We start from the raw sequence: 21,751 nt of genomic DNA, 5'->3' as shown, positions 1-21,751 counted from the left end.
CACAAAGTAAGCAGTCCCACTCATCCTCCCAACATGTCAAAATCTGCCTGGATCTGGGAAGGTCATTTGAGACTGAAGTCAAATCAAACCAAGTCAAGTAAGAGAGGGGAGGAGACACTGGAGGACCACAGCGAGGAGGGGCAATACTGAAGGCTACAAAATTTTCTTTTGAGATATTTTCTTAGAAATCAACTACCTAACCTGGAAAAAAAAATAACCTGCCTGAAGCCCGTGCTGGATAATCACCAACTTGGAAAGCTTCCTACATCAGGGTGGCCTCTGTTCATGGCAAGGGGGCATGGGCATGGAGAGGTGCGAGGAGGCATGGGATGGCGGAGCGGCCGTGGCTGATTTGTATCTGGCTCTGTCCTTTCCTTGCTAAGTCCTTGTTGTCAACAGGCTGCTGTAGATTCCGAGTCCTCAGTTTCTTCAGGGTTTGTTTTTCTCTTTTTTTTTCTCCTCTCTTTTCTCTTTCCTTTTCTTTTCTTTTTTCTTTTCTTTTCTTTTCTTTTCTTTTCTTTTCTTTTCTTTTCTTTTCTTTTCTTTTCTTTTCTTTTCTTTTCTTTTCTTTTCTTTTCTTTTCTTTTCTTTTCTTTTCTTTTCTTTTCTTTCTCTTTTCTTTTCTTTTCTTTTCCTTTTTTCTTTTATTTTTTCTTTTTTCTTTTCTTTTTTCTTTTATTTTCTTTTTTCTTTTCTTTTCTTTTCCTTTCCTTTTCTTTTCTCTTTTCCTTTCTTTCTTTTCTTTTTCTTTTCTTTCCTTTTCCTTTTTCTTTTCTTTCCTTTTCTTTTTTTCTCCTCTTTCCTCTTTTTTATTTTCCTTTTTCTTTTCTCTTCTCTTCTTTTCCTTTATTTTCCTTTTTTCTTTTCCTTGTCTTTTTTTTCTTCTTTCTTTTCCCTTTTAATTTTTTTTCTTTTTTCTTTCATTACTTTTTGCTTTTCCTTTCTTTCTCCTCTTTCTTTTCCATTTCTCTTTTTTTCTTTTTTCCTTTCTTTCTCTTTTTTCTTTTCCTTTCTTTTTTTCTTCTTACATGAGATGAAAGGAATCGGAGTCCCGGGGCACAGGGAGGTGCGGAAGGGAGGGTGGAAGGGAGCCTGGGTAGGTAGTGATGGGGCAGAGGGAGGGGATGCAACTTCACTCCACATTGCTGCTGTCAAATGCGTGGCACTGCAGGTCTCCACTCAGGTAGTCAGTCCCTGGCAGCTTCATGCCGTATTTGTCCACACACCAACATAACCCACGCTTCCGGCCTCGGGAGGGCTTGCACTGGGGAGACACCCAAGGGCAGAGATCAGGGGATGGCCACCAGCTGCCACATGACTGCCTTGAGCTGGCAATCAGGATCAGCCCTGTGCTTTACCCCTTTCACCCCAGCAATGCAATCCTTTAAGTAGGACCTAGCTCCTGCTCTTTGCTTTCAGCACATCTCCATCCCTCTGCTACCCCAGCTCAAGTTCTCTGAGCGTTCTTCTTCCCACAGGAGCTTGTTGAGGATGCTCACCTCAAGCCAGATGGCACTCAGAGCCATCAGCAAGGCCACCCACCACCAACTCTGCCCAGAAATGCTCAGAGCAACCTCCCCACCAGCCCAGCAGAGGAAAAACCTCCATTACTTCCATCCAGGGCAGTGGACCTCCCCTGGCTTGGAAAGCATCTTTCTTACCTGCTTCCTCTTGTAGAAGCCCTTTCGGTCGCAGTTGGGGAGGTGGACGGCACGGGGGACCATCCGCTGGCTGCTCTTGAGCTCCTGCAGGGATGCCTCCATGTGCCTGCGGCAGGGGCCCTGCAAGCAGAGAGAAGATGGAGCATGAGAATGGGAGCACGCTGCAGCAAGCCTCCAGCCACAAACACCCCCAGGTGCCCCTGCTCTCCCCTCACTAGCACACACTCCTCAGGGGAGCCAGGCCCTCATGCAGCCCCCTGCCCGTGGGAGCCCCACAGAGGGAAGACGAAGGCACCCACCAGCTCAAACTCTTGCCGGAGCTCGGGGATGACGACGCGGGGGTGCGCCGTGTTCTCCGCTATGCCCACAAATTTGGCCAGGGTCAGCTTCTTCCGGCGGTCCTTCTTCAGGGCCTCCGCCTTCAGCTCGGAGAGGCGCCCGTGCTTGGGTCGGTAAGCCTTAGGTGGGTAGGTCTCCTCTGTCATCTCCGACGTGGTTGGCTCTTCATGCTCTCGGGACTCCCGTTCTGGAAAGGAAGAGACACCAAACCGTCAGGTCTTTGTGATCTGACTGGGGTTGCTTTTGCATGGAGAACCTCCTGCCCAGCCCCAGAGAACACTTTTGCACCAGGCACGATGGAAACAAATAATCAAATAAAACCCATTCCCAACTGCTGCCTACAGTCCTGACTTTATTCCCACTGTGTGGGACTTGACTTGGCTTTCATGTGACCCCTAAGCTCAGGACAGGAAAAGTGTCTGAGGGCATGGAGGGCTTTTGGGGTCAGGATGGGCTCCTCTATACAAGGCCACAATTGCTTGCAGTGTGTCAGTGGAGAAGGACTGGCTGGAGGGTTATCACAAGCCCAGAAAGGACCACACACAAAATGTGAGAGAAGCCCCTCATTAGCAATGGTGAAAGTATTAAGTGACAAATTCATACCCCACTCCACCTTGCAGAAGAAGGAGCAAAATCCAGGGATGCTCAAAGATGAGATAATTCCGAAGTCAGGGTCAATCACACAGCCAAGCCACCACGTGGCTGAGCAGACACTTTGGCAGTGATACTGGAGATGTGGCTGACAAGTGCCAGGATGTCCAGGGTCCTCGCCCCACAGCTCCATATGCATGAGACCAAACCAGCCTCTGCCAACTGGCACTTACCAAGCAGCCAGCAAAGCCTGCAGTCATGCTGCCAGGTGGTGCTGCCTGACTGTAGTCACTGACGGTACCAATGGCAAGGGAGGAGTGGATTTAGGCTCTCCCCATGGCAAGCCACCTTCCTATACACCCCCCAGATTGCCCCAGTGTGACCTGTGCCAGCAGGATGCAGTCAGGAGCCCTGCACAGTTATATATAGGAGAGCTGGTGACAGTCTAAACTTAGATGACTTGTGACATTTAGTACAGCCACCACAGTGAAAAAGGGTTATTTCTGGACCAAATTTGAACAGAGTTTAAGGTTCCCGAGGCTCCTGGTCTCCCAGTTCCTGGTTCCCAGCAGCACTTTGCTGATACAAGGTTTGTTCTGGGGCCAACAGGCAGTCATGGGGAAACCCACACAGTGGAAGAAAAAGCATCAAAGTGGCTGAAATCCCTCAGTGCACAGTGTCTCCAGCAACTGCAATGCCACTGAATCTGGCTCATCCCCACCTGTAACCCTGCGGTGAAGATAGTAGGGCACTCATTTTTCCCCTCCTCACAACATTACTGTTGGGACAAAAGAAAAAGGCTCAGGATGAAAATAAAAGTGTAAGACACCCCCTTAACAAGGCACACAGGAGTCTCCCTGCAGACTGGCTGCAGACTGCCCCTGGAACCCAGATGCACCTCAGGGGGAAGGAGGATGGCTCTGCCCCACCACTCTGCCTAGGGGTGCCTTGGGCACACCCGTCGAGGAGGGACAGATGAATGTGCTGCTCAGCAGCAGATGGCAGCACCAGCCTGTCACACACTCCCCCAGCTGGGTGGCCTTGAAGGTGGTTGAGGGGACAGGGTGGTTGCTGGGCTCCCAAGCCTGCCATGGCTACCAGCCTCCTCTTTCTCCTTGCCAAGATGGACCTGTTCTCTCCCAGTGAAACTGAAAAGTTTTCCACAACCACTCATTTATTAAAGCAACCCTTCCCCTGCCTCTTTCCACAAGAACAGAGCTGGGTCAGCACCCTGCTAACTGCCCACAGAAACGTACATAACCCAATGCACCATCCCTGAGACTTGCATGTATCCTGAGGATGGGATTCTCTTGTCGTTTTGCTCCATGACACTCCTACTCCCACTCCTTTGGCATTTTTTTCCTTGCTGCAGATCTCAAAGGCCCCTGCAGGCCAGGGCTCCTCTTTTATAAGTGGATGACAGGCAAGACACAGAAAAGAAATTGATTAAATTGGCAATGATCTTGTCACCAGGGAAATGACACTGTACAAGTTGCAACAGAAGAGCATCTTTTGCCACAAAGACATTGTGGCAGTTTGAGGTCTGAAAGGAGACCACAGACATCCATGGTGACTAAACTCCTCCATGGCAATGAAGCGCACTGTGATCTGTCCCAGGAATTCCCTCTAGCACTGACTGCCAGGGCCAGACAAGGGAGAGACAGGGCATCTCCCTGGGCTGCCCTGCAGTAATTAAGGGGAGAGGAAGAATCACACCAGCACAGGCAACCCTACAATAACATGAGAGGCACAGCTCATTACCTCTGCAATAACAAATATGAGTGGCACAGCCACATGGGCAAACCTAAAATAACAAACAAATGGGATAAGGCAGCAAGGATTAAGTCAGAAAAACAGCACAAGGTGTCCAGATCCCAGGACTCACAGTGCAATGGATGTTTGCAGCGGCTCAGCCTGCTCATACAGTCTGCAGCTTCAGCCTCTGCAAACACATTGCTCCTCTGCTTCCTGCAAGCTGCCAGGCATCCAGAGCAGGCTAGGAGCTGGGACTAACACAGAACCCTTTCAGCAAGGGAAGATGGGAGCCACAGGAGCCCAGTACTCTCTAGAGGGACTCAAGGGCATCCACTGAAAGCTGCCCAGCTTACAGGCTAAGCCCAGTGTTTCCTACAGGGATGAAAAAACACCTGGAACTTAACTCCATTCATCATCTTGGCACATGCAGGTCTCTGCTCAAGTAGCTATACAACAAGGGATGGCTGTAGTGAGACTTCTCCATCTGCTGCTCAGCAGTGGTGTCTACTTGGGGTCTTTATTTCCCAGTGAGAACCCATGGATGGACTTTGGAGGGACCCCTTTCCTCTACTCTCTGATGTTTTTTATAGCCTAATTTCCTTCAGCAAGCAAGGCTGGAGAAGTCCCTGTTCATGCACTCAACTGTTTCCTAGTTTGATACTAATAAGCCAATTTTGACAAACTGAAGGGCAGAGGTCTCTGACACACGAACTCTTGACAAGCTCTGGGCAAATAGCGAGGTACCTTCCTGGTGCCAATGGGAGAGAGAAAGGCAGAGTCAGCACACACATCACCTACAGTCCCCAACTTCACCTCCTGGCTGCAGCCACCCACTCATTGCATCCAGAACCAGACACCCATGGCAGTATCTCCAGAGCCTCTGCCCCTGCATTCACCAGCCCATCTTCACCCACCAGCTCATTTGTTAACCTCCATTTGCCACTCCAGATTGGTTCATGGCAGACAGTACTGGCACTAGTGCACCTGAGGAGACATAGCAGGACCAATACCTTATTTTCCCAATGAGTCCCAGTGTTGCCTGTCTGGAACTCAGGAAGGGGACTGGAATTCCTCCTCCCTTGCTCTTAGGATCTGGCCCGCTGCACAACCCCTTCCTGCCTAATCCCATCTGCCTTGCCAACCTAGTGATTCGGTTTCAGGCAGGTGGCTCTTTGCAGAGGCAGAGCATGCTTCACCTCTGTATTTCAGCTATGGGCACAAGGCATAGGCAGGAAGGCCCTACTCACTGTCTACCCAGCCAAGGCACAGTGGGAAGCAGGAGGTGGGTGGCTTTCAGATCTCCATCCCTTCTCCTCCCTCCTCAGGCAGTGGTGACCTCTCAGCAAAGGTCCCAGGCTCAGAGGCACACAGAATGACTTTGCAGGTCAAGCCAAAGTTGTCTGATTAGCCTGGAGGTGAGATCTGGGCAGTATACAAGGGCATGTTGAGCCTCTGGCCAAGGCAGCAGACTGAACTCAACTCAAAACTAATCCATAGCTTCAAGTCTGGTGCGATGTTGTGGTGCCCATGGAAAATCCAGGGAGAGAGGCCATCTGGAGATGCTCCTCTCACAAGTCAGCCAGGATTTCATTGTTGATGTCCTAATTCTTGGAGGCTCCTATGAGCCCTGAGATACCCACAGCAGAGTGTGCACTCTCCTCTGCCCTGGGACTAAGGGCTTAGTGCTCTTACCTTGCTCCCTAGCAGGAGCCTTTTCCAACCCTTTCACCCTGCCCCTCCGGAAGAGACACAGTAGCAAAATACCAGGCACCCTTTCCACGAAGCTGCAAATTGCTCCTGTCCGGCTGCCTGATGACCTGGACAGATGTCACCTAGAGCAGCCTGTGCACCTTCCTGCACCTGGCCCAGAATCCAGTCTGGGTGCTTCTGTGCTCCAGATGTTTTGGACACGTGTGAGGTCCCCACAGGGTGTGTGTGTGTACATACGTGGGCGCAGGGCGTGTGGGAACACCACCTCCCTGCTCGATGATGTTACAGAGAGGAGCAGGAAGCTTGTTCCAAATGGCTAGGAGGCTTGAATTTTCAGAACACATTTTCAATGGTTTCTGGCAGGAAGGTAGGAAAAGTATCTACTGACCGCTGCTGCTAATGACCTGTGTGCCTTACATCCACAGCCCACTACTAAGGGACTTGCTGTCCTGTGCAAACACCCCAAAATTAGCCACATGCACCTAAGAAGGACAAGCACAACCATAGCACAACCTTGCTAAACAGCCCTTTTGATTATTATCATTACCATTATTATTTACAGCATGAGCACTAGCATAATATACCACCAATGCAGCAAGGTGCTGGAGAAAGGCTTAATGAGGATCTCAGTTAAACGTCTAGCATTGGGATGATCACAGCTGTCACTGAGACCTTGAGAAGTTGCCAGTCCTTTCTTTGCCTCCAAACTCAGCTACCTCTGTTCAGAGGTGTGAGATGTTGTAAGATGCAAATTAAGGCTTACATTGCCCGGGGTTGAAACATTGCTGCTTACAGGACAGTGCGGTGCAACACTGTGCAATGCCTCTGCTCTCCACTGGAGGAGGATTTAGCCCCAGGATCAACGGCCACCTCCCAGTATTCCCGTGAAGGGAATATCCTCAGCTGCAGGACTTCAATGAGTGACAACCCGCCCCCTCCCCCTGCCCCGGTCCAGCTTTTCCAAAATGCTCCTTGTGATTTTGGGCCCCGGTGGCAGCAGTTTTTGGAGAACTCCAGCTGCTATCTCACGGCCGCTTGCCACAACGTGGCATTTTCCAAACCTAGCTGGGTGATTTCTGACACCCTGGCTTTCTTTTTGGAGGAACAACACTGTGGGATCTGACACCTAGGCAGCCAATGCTGGCCATGCAGAGGGAAAAAAATTAAGGGAGAGGCTGGAAGAGAGAGCAACGCATTTTTCTGCACTTCCCATCGACTGGGACCCTGAAGCTCTGATCAGAGCCAGAGCCATGCACTCCCTCTGAGCTTCACCCATAACAACAGCTCCCCAGCACAAACAGCTGCAGACTCCTATCTATGGCAGCTCCATTATCTGTCCAGCCCCAAGCTGGCTTCTCAGGACTTCCTGCTGGACTTCACACACAGACACAGGCAGAGGCAATGACTGTTGAAATAATTCTTTGTCATCTTCCCTGTACCTGCTGAAGGGACAAGATCCTCCCACCATTTGTCCTTTTTTCCCCATCCTTTATGGTACAAGTTCTTGCTGGATAACCCAAAGCAGCTTCCCTAGGCTCCCTGTGGCTAGGAGAGGCGGAATGTTGGTGGTGTTCCTGAAAACAGTTTTTGCACTTGCAAATCATGTTAGAAATATATTTATTTTTCTTCAGATTGGGTCTTATACAGGAATTCTGTGCTCAGGTCCCTAGCTGGTTAAAAAAACCCACTGCTCATTTTCCCAATTTGCCCTCCTCACTTGTCCCCACACTCCAGATGAGAGAGATGTGCCTGACCTATGCTCCCGGGATATGCAGTTCCTCCTCAGCCTGGACTTGCACCTGTGACCATGATGGGAAAATAAAAATCCCTCCCACTTTTTCAGCAGACAGGGACAGCCACGGTGCTTGCATGCCCAAAATGCAGGCAGGGAAGGGATGCAGAGCAAGGAGGGTCATCTCATCTCTTGCCCTTTGAGAGATGGATAGCACAACTGAGGAAAAAAGCATTCCTGAGCTCCCTGGAGGCCACTGGGATCAGCCCAGACAGAAGGGAGCTTTCACTGCCCTAATGAAGAACAGCTCATTTATGTTCCCGTTGCAGGCACAGCCCCCAGTGTGGTGCTAAGTGACCCTCAGCCCCTCATCACAGACCCACGGGGTTGGGCAGTGGAGCCGGCTCCGGCGCAGTGCCCAGGGCTGGGGTCACTGCTCTGGACCACCGCCCCGGTGAAGTCAGGCAGTGATCTCAGGCGGCCGCCCAGCCCAAGGCTGTCTGGCACCCACCAGTGGAGAAGCAGCCAGGGCCAGGGATGGAGGTTCTGGCCAGTCCCCCTGCTAGCCCAGGGCGTTGGCTGCTGGAGAGGCAGCTGCAATGTGCCTTGGACTTTCGACGAACTTTTGTGCTTTTGTGGGGACTCGATGGCAGGCCAGCGTGGCCAGTCTGACAGGGCCTGGAAAGAGAGAGCGCCTGTGATGCCTGCACTGAAAGGAGACACCACACACTGAGAAAGACAGAAAAACAGCAACCCTGCTTGGACTGCCACCCCACCTACCCTGCGTCCCAGCAATGCACAACAGGCATTTACAACAGAGCCGTGTCAAATAACACTCATCTGCTAACACAGAGGTGTTGAGGCTTCGTTGAATGGCTCAACTCTGTGTCTAAGTCATTGCAGAGATACTGCACCCTCCAAATTGTGACCAGCCCCATCATTTGGCTTGGGTGCTGGTTTTAGGGTGGAACAGCATATCTCTGGAGGCTCCAGTTTCTCCTCCCCTGACTCCAGTGGTCTCACTTAGTCTGAAATTAAGAAAGACAAATCCCATCACCTCTTCAGTATTGTCCCCTTGCAGTTTGTGACACAGCTCTCATGGGTGGCAGTGCCAAACTGTTTTACAGGCACAGGAGCAATGGTAAGAAAAACCAGACCCTCTTTCCTTCACTGGGAAATAGGTACCTCAACAGCTGCTGAAGGCAGCAAATCACTTTTGTGATTTGCAGAGTGTGGACGGAAGTCTTTAGCAGTCAAAGCATTGTGGAGCACCCACAAAAGCACCCACTGTGCCACATCGTGCCCAATCCCCTATCAAAGAAAGACACATGATCAGAGTCCATGGCCCAAAAGCCACACAAGCTTTAGGAAGAGAGCTCTGAGCTATCCCAGCACCTCAAATCCCTGTAACAGCATGGCAAAATTGCTGGGACCTCATTCTCTTGTTCCAAAGAGGCATCTTTGAAGAGAAGGGTATGGACCAGTGAGACCAATCTCAAAGAGATGGAAAAGCAGCCAGAGGACTGGAAGTCCTCAACCCTAGTTTAAGACTTTATCTCCATTTTATTAAGCCAAGACCCAGTAGGGATGCTCGAGAATAGCTCAGGAATACCTGAAAACCCTTGGAAAGCAGGGATGGATGGCAGAGAGATGTGCTATATTGTGGCCTTTTATTTTTAGTTATTGTTTGGGCTTTGCTGAACTAGCCTGGAAGACCTGCTCTTTCTCAGGAGATTTTTGTCTCCTCAGCAGAAACCTGCAGATGCAGATTCTGCTGCATCAGCCTGGGCTCACCGGCAGAGCGTGAATATCAGGTGCTTGGGGGGCCCCCAGGTTCACATAGGATTCATGGGAAAGGGAGATCATTGTCCTGATGACCTCAGTGTCCTCATAAAGAGCTGGATAGGGGAGAAATGCAGCTCAGCATGTGGGAAAGGAGCTCTCAAGGGAACCAGCTCATGTTTTGGTCTGCTCTGGAAGCACAAAGCCTATCTGTAGGAACTGATCTCTGGGTCAACACCGCTTCTCCACAGTGCCAGCAAGTGCTGCGGAGGTGGGAGAGGTACAGCTGTGGGAACTTGAACTGCATGGAAGGATCTGTGTTGCTGCGTGCCAAATGATACTTTCCTGAGCTGCCCTTCTTTGCTGCAGCCACAAAGTAAAACTCCCTGGAAGCCACTCTCTAGAGCAGTGTTTAGAGAGGAAAGCAGGTTTAGAGATGGGAAGCTCCATAATGTAAGCTCCCTCCTGACATACTGCTAGCTGTTAGTTCAGCAGGCTCCAAGCATCTATGCTATGCTGGAAGAGACAAACTCGGTGTCAGATGGAGGACTGGGCTTGTTCTGACCTGGTATGTACAAGCAAGGAACTGCACCTCACTGTTGTCTCTGATCTGTTTCCTTCCAGAGAGCTCCTAAATCTGGCTTGGAGGCTTGGAAGCTAGGAACGCATATACAGGCAAAGGTCTGAGCCTGTGGTGGACAGGCAGTGTGGACAGAGACTTGGGGTGTCTAGCAACAACCATTTTGGTGCAAGAAGGAACCCAGTATGTCTATCCAGTAAAAGAATTGGGAAACTTTCCAGAGTTTCTCCCTCTGGTAAGATGATGAGCAAACATCCACCCAAATACAATTACATGACACTGACATGAGCCATCTTGAAAAATTGCAGGCACTCTGTTTCTAGATATTTGCTTGTATCAGCCTGACATTTCCTGAACAAGGTTATCTTCCAGGGAACTGAACAGGCAAGTGGAGAAGAAAGAAGTATTTCAGGATTAGATTTACATCAAGAAGTTCCTGTTGCATCCAGATGCACTGATGATAGAAAGATAAACCATATTTCCTTCATATTATGTGAAGACTACACATATTCCCCATTCCATATGCTGCAACTGAAGAAGAAGCTGAGAGCTGAATTGAAGAATGACCCAGAAACATCTAAATGAATCATCTTTCAATACTACAGTGACAAAACCATATTTTTCTTTCCTGTAAAGTATTCGGTCTTTCTTGCATCTTTTCCATCAAAGCTGCCCTAGTGGCAGATTCTATCAGTTGTAATAAAGACAGCAAAAACCCACTGGGATGTCAAAGAACTGAGAGCAGAGAAGAGCACAGGAGAACTCAAGGAAGAAGGCTGCATGACAGTCTCTGTCTAACTGACAATCAAAGGGAAGAAAATCTAAAGCAGCTCCCCAAAAGCATAATTTAAATTTTGTCAGAATTTCTCCCTGGGGTTTTTCTGTGACAAAATGAGAAGAAAACCCTTCCTAGAAAACAAACATACTTTCAGGTCTTCTGAATGAAAATAAAGGGGTGTGATGGGTTGGAAGAGAAGCCTAACAGAATCCATCAACTCTCATTATTGTGTGAGAAATAAGGGTGACAAGGAGGACTTTTTCAGATGGAGGTGGCTCAATAGCAGTGGTGGAGGAGAGGAAACATCTCTGTGAGGAAGAGTAGGCAATTTTGCTCCCTTGGACTATGTGGGGTGGGTTTCCAAAACTCAGTTGAATGTAGGTGTCAATATACATGAGATGTCAAGAAACCTGGACTTGAAAGCAAGACGTTGCCAGGATGCCAATACTGTTTTGGTCACTGAAATCCGTATGTGATGAATCACAGTAGAGCCAGATGCTAAGAAGGCCTTAGAAAGAGAGCCATAAGAAGGAAAGGTGTTGCTGGCAGCCATCAGAAACTGAGAGGTCACTGTGGATATTGCAGCATTTTACCCTGAGAATAACGTGCAATTAAGAGGAAACATCTGATCAAAGGAGATGATCTGGAGAAGAGGATGTTCTACCAGAGATGTAGGCACTACAATTTGCACTAAACTCCTTGGCCTGCTTATGGATCGAAGTGGCTTTTAACTTTTTGGTCAGAATTTTAAATCTGATGTAGTTTTATACTGAGCAGAAGCTTTTATAACTGGCCTACTAGAACTGAATCTGGAAGAGGTTGCCCTCACTGGAGGCTGTTGGTCTCCATCACAAGATCTATCCTGACTTAAGCTATTGAGAGTCTCTGTCAGCCAGTAACTGGAGGAGCCAAGAAAGCCAAATGGTTTGGCAGCCCACAGAGAGGTGAAGGCACATCAGGTGGAGTCTGGAGATGCACCTGTGTCAGGTGCTGGATGAGGACTAGTTCAACACCACAAGTCTTTCAGGCATGCAGCTGTGATTGCCACCTCCAGCCTAGCCTGGATTAATTTCCAGCCTGACTTCCACAGTTCTGTTTTAAAGCAGATAAAAAAGACCTGTGAGATCATCTACTGTTCATGTCTGTGTCAGCACCTGATGACACACTGCCACATGTACTGTCAGACTTGACTTTTATGAGCTCTCAGTGATGAGATTCCCACCTCTGCCCTCAGGACTCTCTTCTAATTTCTTAATGGTTCCTTCTCTCAGGAAGCCTTCATATGGCCTAGTCATTATTTAATCTCAGTCTACCCAAGCAGTACCACAAAAAAGTATCAAAATTTTCGTGTTCACACTGACAATACTGCAAGCAGAAACTTGTCCAAGCTCGATCCTAACGGAAGACTCTTGCCTTTCCTAGCTATTTCCCTCCCTGCACTGTACCACTGACAAATTCCTTTTCACCCAACATGAAGCAAAGATGTTTTCCAATGTTAAAAATTTATCATGAGTCCCTTGATGGAGCAGAGGGTACAGACCCCCATTCTGGGGTATGAAATTCCAAGAAAGCCAACTGATGATCCTTTGCCATAGGTCTAGAGTCTTTCTGGTCCTGGTTGCACTTTGTTGCTTTCCTGTAGCCTCCAGCTGCTTTTACTATTACAAAACTGAATAACTAAACACTGACATGATTATGAAATTATGTGGCTAAATCTCATTTCTGCTATTTCTTCAGGAAAGCACTTTCTTCACAAGTGAAAGCAAAGTGACTGTTATGTCATTTTGTGTTTAGATGTTATTAAGATGTATTAAGACACACATGTGGCTGCGGCAGCATTATAATTGACTGCTGAACATGCAGTCCCTCCCTAATAAAACTTTTTTCTTTTCCAGTACCTCCTTTAAATTTAAATTAAAAAGTAAAAGCCAGGTTCCACAGTTGTTCACTGGCTTATTTAATTACTAGATGTTCATTAATAGCCCAAAGCATAACATCTGATTTCTTAAGCATGAATAATAGATGGATCTGTTGATTAAATTGTCTTCCAAGGGTGAACCCTATCTGAATTTGGAAAAATAAAATATTTCTTCCATTTTTCTAAAAACAGTATTATGACTATTGGGCAACTTTGCCCCCAAAGTTACCTTTAAGATACATTCCCTCTCTGTTGAGCTAGGGAATCATTTCCTTAGGTATCTGCCAAGATTACCTTCTTGCCCTTAAACAGCAACCAGATCGGTTATCTCCATCAACATACCTCCATCGGTGAGCCAGCTGTGTCCAACCAACAAGCAAACAAACCAAACTGCAATAACAGCCCTCAAGGCAGGCAGCTGCTAAGAGTTTCCCAATCCTGCCGAAGCCAACCGCGTCTTCAGCTTTGGCCTCAGTCCTTTGAGGACTCAGGTAGCTGGCTCCCATGAAGGGGATTAGGTGCCTGAAAGCCTATGATGCTCTGGGCCTAGAGAAAAGGTGCTCAGAATCTTGCAGGATCAGGTCCTGCCACACTAATAGGGAATGATGTGCCAATTTGCTCAGAGGGTGGTACTGACACTCCATTTCTACATTTTGTGTGAAAGAGGCAATACCAAGAAGGTGGAGGCACAGGGAAAATTTATGGGAACCAAAGGAGTCTGGAGAATGAGGGCAATAGCGAGAGCAAGGGTTCATGCAAACACAGTCAAGAAATGCCCACTGACTCCACAGGCATAAATTAAGAATGCCTCCTCAAGGTTCAGCCTGTTGTCCACAGTGTCTCTGCAGCCAGGGAAGCTTGGACCTTCCTGCAAGCACAGCTGATGGTTAAAAGACATGCACTGAAGACCCCGCACGCTGCCCCGGGAAGATGCAGTGTGGAAGATTTCTCTCAATGGTCTTGTGGGGTCCAGGTCTTAGAGGATGATAGCACATGGGGCAGGGTTCTCTCTCCTCCCCATGCTTTTGGCTACACCTGTCCTGAGGATAGACAGATATCATCTATCTTTTCACCTGTAAAAAAATCTCCTTACAAATGACTAGGTGGTTATGCTGGCTGCCAGTGAGTTCATCCACACCAAACTCTTTGGATCATCTTTGACCTCTGCACGCACCATTTCTTCAAGTCTTGCTGCTTCTTTCTCATCCTCAGTTCTGGAAGTTGTTTCTTCATCCCTCAGCCTACCACTTTTCAGCAAATTTGCCCCCCCCACCATGCATGTGGCAGAAGGATCAGCCACCCTCTGCAAGCTATAACCTCTTCACACTTTCACTGGGCTATTTCTTGGAGTATTTAACTAATTCAGACTTAGTCCATCCAGAAAATACAACCCACCTCCAAACTTGGATCCACACAGCTGGCTGGAAGGAGTAACTTCTGCCTTTCTCCTTCCTTGCCTCCCCCTGTTCAGTACGCTCACCTGCTGTGCCCCATTTCTCAGCCCCCCGTGGGAGGATAGGGTAGGCTGGTCTGTATGCCAATATCTGATCTTGGCAGCAAAATATTGATGTGCCAGTTATAAGCACCACTGCACCTAAGCAAGGTTTGTGTGTGCTGCCTGGAAACCATTCTTCCCCCAGAGACAAAAATGCTCCACGTGTGTGTTTGCACACATGAAATCTTTGTGCCGGCGTGCGTGGGCATGTGAACATGGGTACCTGTGTACGCATGCTCACATGCATTATCTTCCTTGTGCATGTTAATCCTGCTGCACTGCAGCCCACATCGAGGGACAGGTGTGTTCCAGCCAAATTCTGCTTTTATTTATGTCCGATCTTGAATTTGCATTACTAAGTGCTTGGTAAAAACATAGGCAGGACTTGCTGCACCGTGGGCCCTTTTATCTCCTGTGTGACTTAGCACAGGTGAAACGAGCTGCAACTCTTCTTAATGACTTGCCCCACTGAGCAGAGGAGGATGAGCCCTGGAGGGGCTGAGGTTCCCATCCCCCTTCTCAGACTGCTCCCAGGCTTTTCCAGTTTGAGTGAAGAGAGATGGGGACCGCCACTGCTGTAACAGCTCCCACAGCTGCTCCTACATCTGTGATGCTTTTTGATCAGCATGGGTAAAACTTCCAGCAGACGTTAGGAGGAAGCAGAGCACCATGCTCCTTGTGAGGCAGCGCCTGCTCGCTGCATCTCCTCTTCTCCTTCCTCCACAGATGCCCTGAGACATGAGTGCCAAACTACACTGCCAAAGGAAACCAGGGGCTATCCCAAAACTGGCACAACAACAAACTTCTACCCTTCTGTTCCCAGCCTGATGGGACACTTCATCTAGCAGTCATGCCAACACTTCCAGCCACACACAACCATGCCCATGTCACCAACATGCCAAAGCCATGACAGTCATCTGTGCACAGGATGCTGGTGCTTAAATATTGACGTGAGGAGGCACACAGCATCTCTCTGGCTTGTAGAGGCTCCCATTTAAGGCCAGACCCTGTTCTCTGCTGTAGTGCTGCAGGCTCTGGAGGGGCTCCCTTTGTTCACCTGGAGTGGGTCCAGGGCTGACAGCGTGGCATGGCAGCTCGGGACTAGTTCTATCGCTCATGCATGCACGCACGTATGCATGCACAGAGCCACGTCTTTTCTCCGGTGAACTCTGCTGGCACCCGGCAGGAATTTCATTTGTATCAACTACTTAATATTCTTGCTCCTTCCTTTAGAAACCAGGCTGCTGAAAAATATTTCCAGCCAAGGCCCCTCCTTTCCTGTTTGAACTACCCCATCCCTCCCTCCCCCATATGCACACACCGCAGAAACCCGGCTCTTACTGGCACCTGATGGATTTCATTTTTCTTTTTTTTTTTTTTTTTTAATATATTATTAGTGTTGTTAAAACTTCAGATCAAAAGAAAAATTGAGATTTTTCCCAGTTTGGATCTGAAGCTTTGCAGGCCTGTTGCTACTAGCTCACACCTTGACAGCTGAGAAGCTGCTTCACACAAAGGACCTGCTGCTCAGCACCAGCCAGATCCCTCCCAGAGCAACACACGTTTGCACGCTGGCATGTCCTAAGCGTGCTGCTCCCATGACCCCTGCCCTAACCCTCACCCTTGCCCCGGACCTTGGCATGGGGCTGCCCACTTGCCCCACCACATCCCCATCACTTATCCTTGAAGCCCCACAGCCCTGAACAGGGATCAGAAGAGACAGGAAAGAGAAACAGGGTGGGGAGGAATGTCGGGGAAGGATAAAGGACTGCACCAAACATGAGCTGCAGGAAACTTGGGTTCGGCAGCGCTCCTCCTCCGCCCACTTCCAGCTGACGCAGCAAAGACGATTTTCTTAGGGCTAATTCTGCATACCCCTGCCCTCCCCCCTTTCCCCTCCTGGTTATCGTTGGCTCAAGGTTTCATAAGGAAACTTGCCAAGTCTTGCTCGCTTTCTAGAAAGAGAGCAGGAATGCAAGAGGAGAAGAAAATATTTGACAACCTTTGTTTTTCCATGAGCCTTTTTAGGGCAGCAGTCTCCAATCTGTGCCCTCCGATCCCCAGAGCTCAGCCTGACCTTGCTGTCTCAGCAGGAGGAAGTCTGGCAGGAGCATGGGGGTGAAAAATGGAAAGACATGGTGTATTTCAAAGGAAACCTAAACAAAACAGAAAACCCAGAATCCTGCAGCCTGTGCCATAAATGAAGTTCATTCATATTTTTTTACCAGGAACAGTCAATTACAGCTGTAATGCTTGGCCTTTGGTAAAAGACGATGTCTGACTGTTGTGCCAGGAAGGACTACAGGGACCATCCTGTCAGTACCTGCACATCCGTCTACTTAAAATGAGTCTCACCAAAGCCCTATAATCCCACACTTGCTTTTATTTCTGATCTCTCAGCAGATCAGGAGGACATTCTGCCCAGCAGCTCCAGCATTTTTCAGTACTGCTGTGCTCAGCCTACAGATGAGGAAACTGAGGCATGGTACCTGGGAGCACCTTGTCCCTAAGCAAGACATCTGGTCTACAGGAGAGCCAAGACCAGCCTCCCAGCCTCGGGGTCTTGCGGTACTGCTTGTTGCATCACCACCTCAACTATAAGGAGGAAAGCATCTGTGATTTTACACTTGGCCAGCAGATGAGCAGAAGAGAGAGAAATGCAGTTTGATCTAGTCCCCAACACTGTCACATAGTTTATTTTGCAGACTGCTGATCCTTTCTCAGCTCAGGGCCAATTTTGGTCATTGATAGATGGAAGGGCCAGGCCAGCTTCCCCAGCACACGGTACTTGCACTGCCATCCAAACTGGCAGAGGCCAGAAAGTTCAAGTCAAACTTTATTTCTTTCCTTGCCCCGTTGCTTAGAAACACGCCTATGAAAATATACTTTGTTCTCACATGCTACCAGTCAAATGCCAAGAGACTTTTTTTCCTTTCCCATCCTCAGGAATTTCTGATTTATTTTTTATTTCTTTTTTTGCAGTCATGCAAATCTCAAGAGGAGCCCACCAGTCTCCTGCAGCTTTTTGAAGCAGCCTACAGATCTGACCCAGGCTTGTCTCCTGCCTGTGAAGAAATCCAACAAAAAGAGCCCCCTGCGGCACTCAGGGAGTCCAAACTGGAACTGCAGGTAGTGCCAGGGGGGTGGTTTTGCAACAAACCTGTAACCTCTTTCCTATCTCTCTCCTTCATTCATTGGGTACTGTCCATCTGAAGAAAACCAAAAGCAGGAAGACTGGCAAGTTTTAATATAAAGCACCTGCTAAAGGACCAGTTTCATTGGAAAGAGGGAGGCAGGTGGAACAAAATGAGATTCATGCTAAGAGCCAACCACCAAAGCTTTTTTGGTCTTCACAGGGCACACTCACCATGGGTGTGAGGATTGGTTCTGCTCTCCCAGCTGCTGCTGGGTTTCAGCTGCAAGGCTTTGCCTTTCTGACCACACCGCCTGCCCCTGGCCATGCACACACACTCAGAGTAAATAAACACCAGGGGTGACAGTCTCTGGGATATTCTCAAAGCTCTACACCAGTGGGTTACTGCCTGGCTTCCAAGACTCCACGGCAGGAAGGCTGGCTCCTGGATCCACCTTCTGCTCCTTGCGCAGGTAGCCTCACAACCCTCGCTGCTTTCAGCTCCCCTTCAGAAATTCAAGCTCAGTTTTGTTGCTCCTGGATGATTTTAAGGGAGTTTGGCCATTTGTTTTCACTTGAGGGAGAGGGGAATTTATACATACAGAATTTGGTTTTGATCTGAAGGATGGAGTATAGCAACACAACCACTGTCTGCACACAGAAAGAAGGAAAATAATAAAAGATCTATTAGGTGATAGATAGGAGAAATGGATTCCCCTTGTGCAGAAGCCTGCCAACAAGTGAAAATTACTTTTTCAAGGACCAGAACAAAGTTGGGGTCTTGTTTTGGGCTCGTTTTTTGCCAAGTGGTTCCCCAGTCCCTTGACATGCAGACACCCTCCTTGTCTCCCCTCCATGCCATGGCAGAAATACAGATGTATTTGGAGGAATATATGGAAAGTGTCTGTGCATAAGCACAGGACTGAGAAATGAGTGTTAAACAAGTGCCAAACTGAAGGAGTGCTTTCTTGCATGCTTCTGTCATGTGCAAGGTGCAAACATTTCAGAAGCTTGGCTTTGCACTAGTGCTACCATGCCAGCCTTCATGCTTGCTTTTAATTTCATTCTGATTATTAGCAACACCATCATTTTTTTCCAACTACAGATTCCCCATCCCTAATGCACCTGTTCTCTTCACCTTCCTGCACTAAAACCCAACAAAGATGTCTAGCAGCAGGCAGCCAGAAGGAAAAGGCTGCAATGACTGCAAGGAGAAAGCAGAAGGCTGAGAAACAAACCTGAGGGTGGCTGAGGACTTTGGGGATGGGGCAGATAGATGCAAGACAGTATCCTGCCCTGCCCTCTAACTCAAGCTTCAGGAACCAGCTCAGAACCTAAAGCAAGGTAGAGGATGTGGTGAGAGAAAGGAGTCAAGGAGAGGTGAAGACAGGGATGTGGAAAAGATGTAAAGGATTCAACTGGGGAAGGACTGGGATGCAGCTGTGACTAAAAGGGTGCATCTGTGAAATGAAAAGCTTTCCTTTGGGGATGAGACAACCCAGAGGTGATGATGGAGGATAAGGGAGGCTGTGAGATGACGCAACACGAAGTTCAACCAGGGCACGGATTGAAAGAAGGTTGGGAAAAGCAGTGGGGGGCATGGAAGAACAAATAGGAGAATGGTAGAGAGTACCTGCAAAGATGGAAAAGCAGTTGGGGGTGTGTGTGTGGAAGAGCAGCTGAAAAGATAAAAAAGCAGCTGGGAGGTGGAAGAGCTGCTGGAATGATGGAAAAGTATCTGGGAGGGTGGAAAAGCAATAACGGGAAGTGGTGGTCGTGGAGAGGCAGCCGGAAAAGATGGAAAAGCAACGGAGAGCTTGGAAAAGCTGCTGGGGGGAGGGGAGGGATGGGGAAATAGCTGGAAAAACGGAAAAGCAGCTGGGGTGTGTTCACGTGTGAGAAAAATCAGGCAGAAAGATGTAGAATTAGCCATAAAGACAGAAAAGCAGCTGCTGGTGGTGGAGGGGAACAGAAGAATGGAAGCGCAGACGGGAAGGCAGAAAAGCACACGACGGGGGAGGGGGCGATGTAAGAGCAGCTGGGGAGGGTGGGGATGGAAAAGCGGCCGGAAAGATGGAAAAGTAGCCGTGAAGGCAGAAAAGCAAAAGCGGGGGCATGGAAGAGCACCTGGGAAAAGCCGCCGGAAGGATGGGTGAGCAGCCGGAGGTGGGGGGAGGCAGGGAAGAGCAGCCAGCGGGAGGGAGAAGAAAAGCGAGCGGAAAGATGGAAAGGGAGCGGGAGAGGCGGAAGAACAAGCGGAGGGGCATGAAAGAGCACCCGGAAAGAGGGAAAGTGCAGGCGGGAGATGGTGGTGGGGTGGGAAAAGCAGGCGGAAAGATGGAAAAAGAGCCGGCAAGGCGGAAAAGCATCTGTAAATATGAGGCTGGAAGCAGCGGGGGTTCACTCACCGGCCTTGGCTTGCTCGCGGTAGCTCTTCTCGCTGAGGCAGACGGCGGTGCCGTGGAGCAGGGCGTGCAGCGGCTTTTCCTCGCCCTGGCGCGGGAGGCAGCGCAGCCCGCGGGCGCAGCGCTCGGTATAGACGCCGCAGGGCTGCCCGGCGGGCAGGGCGCAGGTCAGGCAGCAGCCACAGCCCGGCTCCTTCACCAGCTCGCAGCCCAGCGGCGGCGGCGGGCAGAGCGACAGCGCTTTGCCGTCGCAGGGCTCGCACTGCACGAAGGAGCCCAGGCACCGCGACAGCCCCGGGCAGGCGCCCAGCAGCACCAGTAGCCGCAGCAGCATCGCAGCGGGGATGCTGCGGGACGGGGCGCGGGGGCCTGCCGGGAGCGGGGGGCGCTTGCTTCCCGCTTGCCCCTTCGGGGGCGGAAAAAGAATTAAAACAAAATTTGAAAAATCAAAAAGGAAAAGAGGCGGAAAACGCAGCCCCAACTTGCAGGCGCCCCGCTCTGGGGTTTATTCTTGGGGTGCGAGACCCTCCTGCTTTGCTTTTGACCTTAGGAGAGGGGGACGCGTCTAGGTTTGCTTTTTGTCTTTCGGGTTGGTTTAGGTTTTTCCCTTTTCTCCTTCTTTCAGCTGTTTTTCTCCTCGAAACAGGGAATCCGCACCGCGATCAGCAGGAGAAAAAAAAAAAAAAAAAAAAAAGGGGGGGGGGGGGGGGGGGGAAGAAGGGGGGAAAGGGAGAAAAGCCTGCAGGGACTGCACAGCCTACAGGTTGCAAGGGGAGGGTGGAGGAGCAGGGGGGGTTCGGGGAGGTGGGACGGCGATTTCACACTCACGCACACACACGCTCTTCCCAAAGGACTAGAAAGCAGGTTAGGAAGGGAGCAAAGTTCCTTGGAAACCAGTGTCCTGCTATTAATGCATCAAAGCAGTCAAAGAGGGGGTAAATAAAAAACAACAACAAAAAACCCCACAGGAGAAGGAAGAGGGGATGCAAAGCTCCTCTTCCCTTTTTCTTCTGCAGGAGAAGAGAAAAGTCTCTCCCGACGCAGCGAGCTGCTGGGAAGCTTGGTATGAAGCACAGTTGTGTTTCGATCGGCTCTGCTCAACCCTCCCGCTTTCCTCTTCCAAGATTTGCAAAGGAAAAAAAAAAGGCAAAAAAAAAAAAAAAAAAGCTTTCTGCAAAGTTTGAGTGTTTTGTTGCAAAGTCTGTAGAGGAGCGGTAAAAACGGGGAAAGGGGTAAAAAAAAAATAAAGAAAAGAGAGGGAAAAAAAATCCACTTTGTAGATCTCCCAACACTTTTCCCCTGGAGAAGTTTCTAAAGAGACTGAATACTGCAGAACAGGCTGTCTTTTAAATAGACTGCCTCTGGCTGCCTGCCAGCCCCTAGCTGCAATTTGAGATCCCAATGACACCTCAGCTTGACTAGGTGCCAGCAACGAGGGCCCTATCAGTGCACACTCGAGCTGGTGGGGGTGGGGTGCACAGCTTCTGACTTCTGGGCTTCAAACCCCGGGCAGTGATCAAGGATAATATTATGAGGAGAGACAAGGGGAGGAGGAGGGAGGAGGGGAAGTCGAGGATGGGGGGAAGGGGGACAGTTCACATCTTTATGGTTTAAGGAGGAAAGAAAAAAAAAAAAGAGAGAGAGAGAAAAGTGGTTGCAGTGGGGTTGCACGTCAGCCTGGGCTGCAGGGAGTCTGGAAAGGAGAGGTCAGAGCTGGGGAGGAAAGGGGAGGGGGATTGAATTAGTGGGGCCTGATCCTGCACGCTGTACCCTGTGCTGGGGGGGCAAGGACCCCCCATCCGCCGCCTGGGTAGCTGGTGAACTGGGGACCCTCGGAAGGGGGAGCCGGTGCACACCTACCCATCAGCTCCA

General features: G+C 49.5%; 1 protein-coding gene across 1 annotated transcript; it reads right to left on the bottom strand.

Annotated features, from left to right (window-relative positions):
* Nucleotides 1-1,132: 1,132 nt before the first annotated feature.
* On the bottom strand, nt 1,133-20,213 carry IGFBP5 (insulin like growth factor binding protein 5). The gene is made up of 4 exons (XM_054381179.1): nt 19,883-20,213; nt 1,961-2,187; nt 1,662-1,781; nt 1,133-1,264 (listed from the first exon to the last, which is right to left on the bottom strand). Exons 1-4 carry the CDS (start codon nt 20,211-20,213, stop codon nt 1,133-1,135), a joined length of 810 nt encoding a protein of 269 aa, XP_054237154.1.
* Between the last annotated feature and the right edge of the window lie 1,538 nt (nt 20,214-21,751).

This window comes from Indicator indicator, chromosome 5, assembly GCF_027791375.1.
Source record: "Indicator indicator isolate 239-I01 chromosome 5, UM_Iind_1.1, whole genome shotgun sequence".
NCBI lineage: Eukaryota > Metazoa > Chordata > Aves > Piciformes > Indicatoridae > Indicator > Indicator indicator.
The sequence above is the reverse complement of the archived record's forward strand: the minus strand, read 5'-3'. Positions and strand labels throughout refer to the sequence as shown.

Coding starts and splice junctions, on each gene's coding strand:
- IGFBP5 (XM_054381179.1), bottom strand. CDS start 20,213: ATGCTGCTGCGGCTACTGGTGCTGCTGGGCGCCTGCCCGGGGCTGTCG. Junction 2,188..19,882: donor CCGCGAGCAAGCCAAGGCCG/GTGAGTGAACCC, acceptor CTTCCTTTCCAG/AACGGGAGTCCCGAGAGCAT. Junction 1,265..1,661: donor GCTTCTACAAGAGGAAGCAG/GTAAGAAAGATG, acceptor GTGTCTCCCCAG/TGCAAGCCCTCCCGAGGCCG.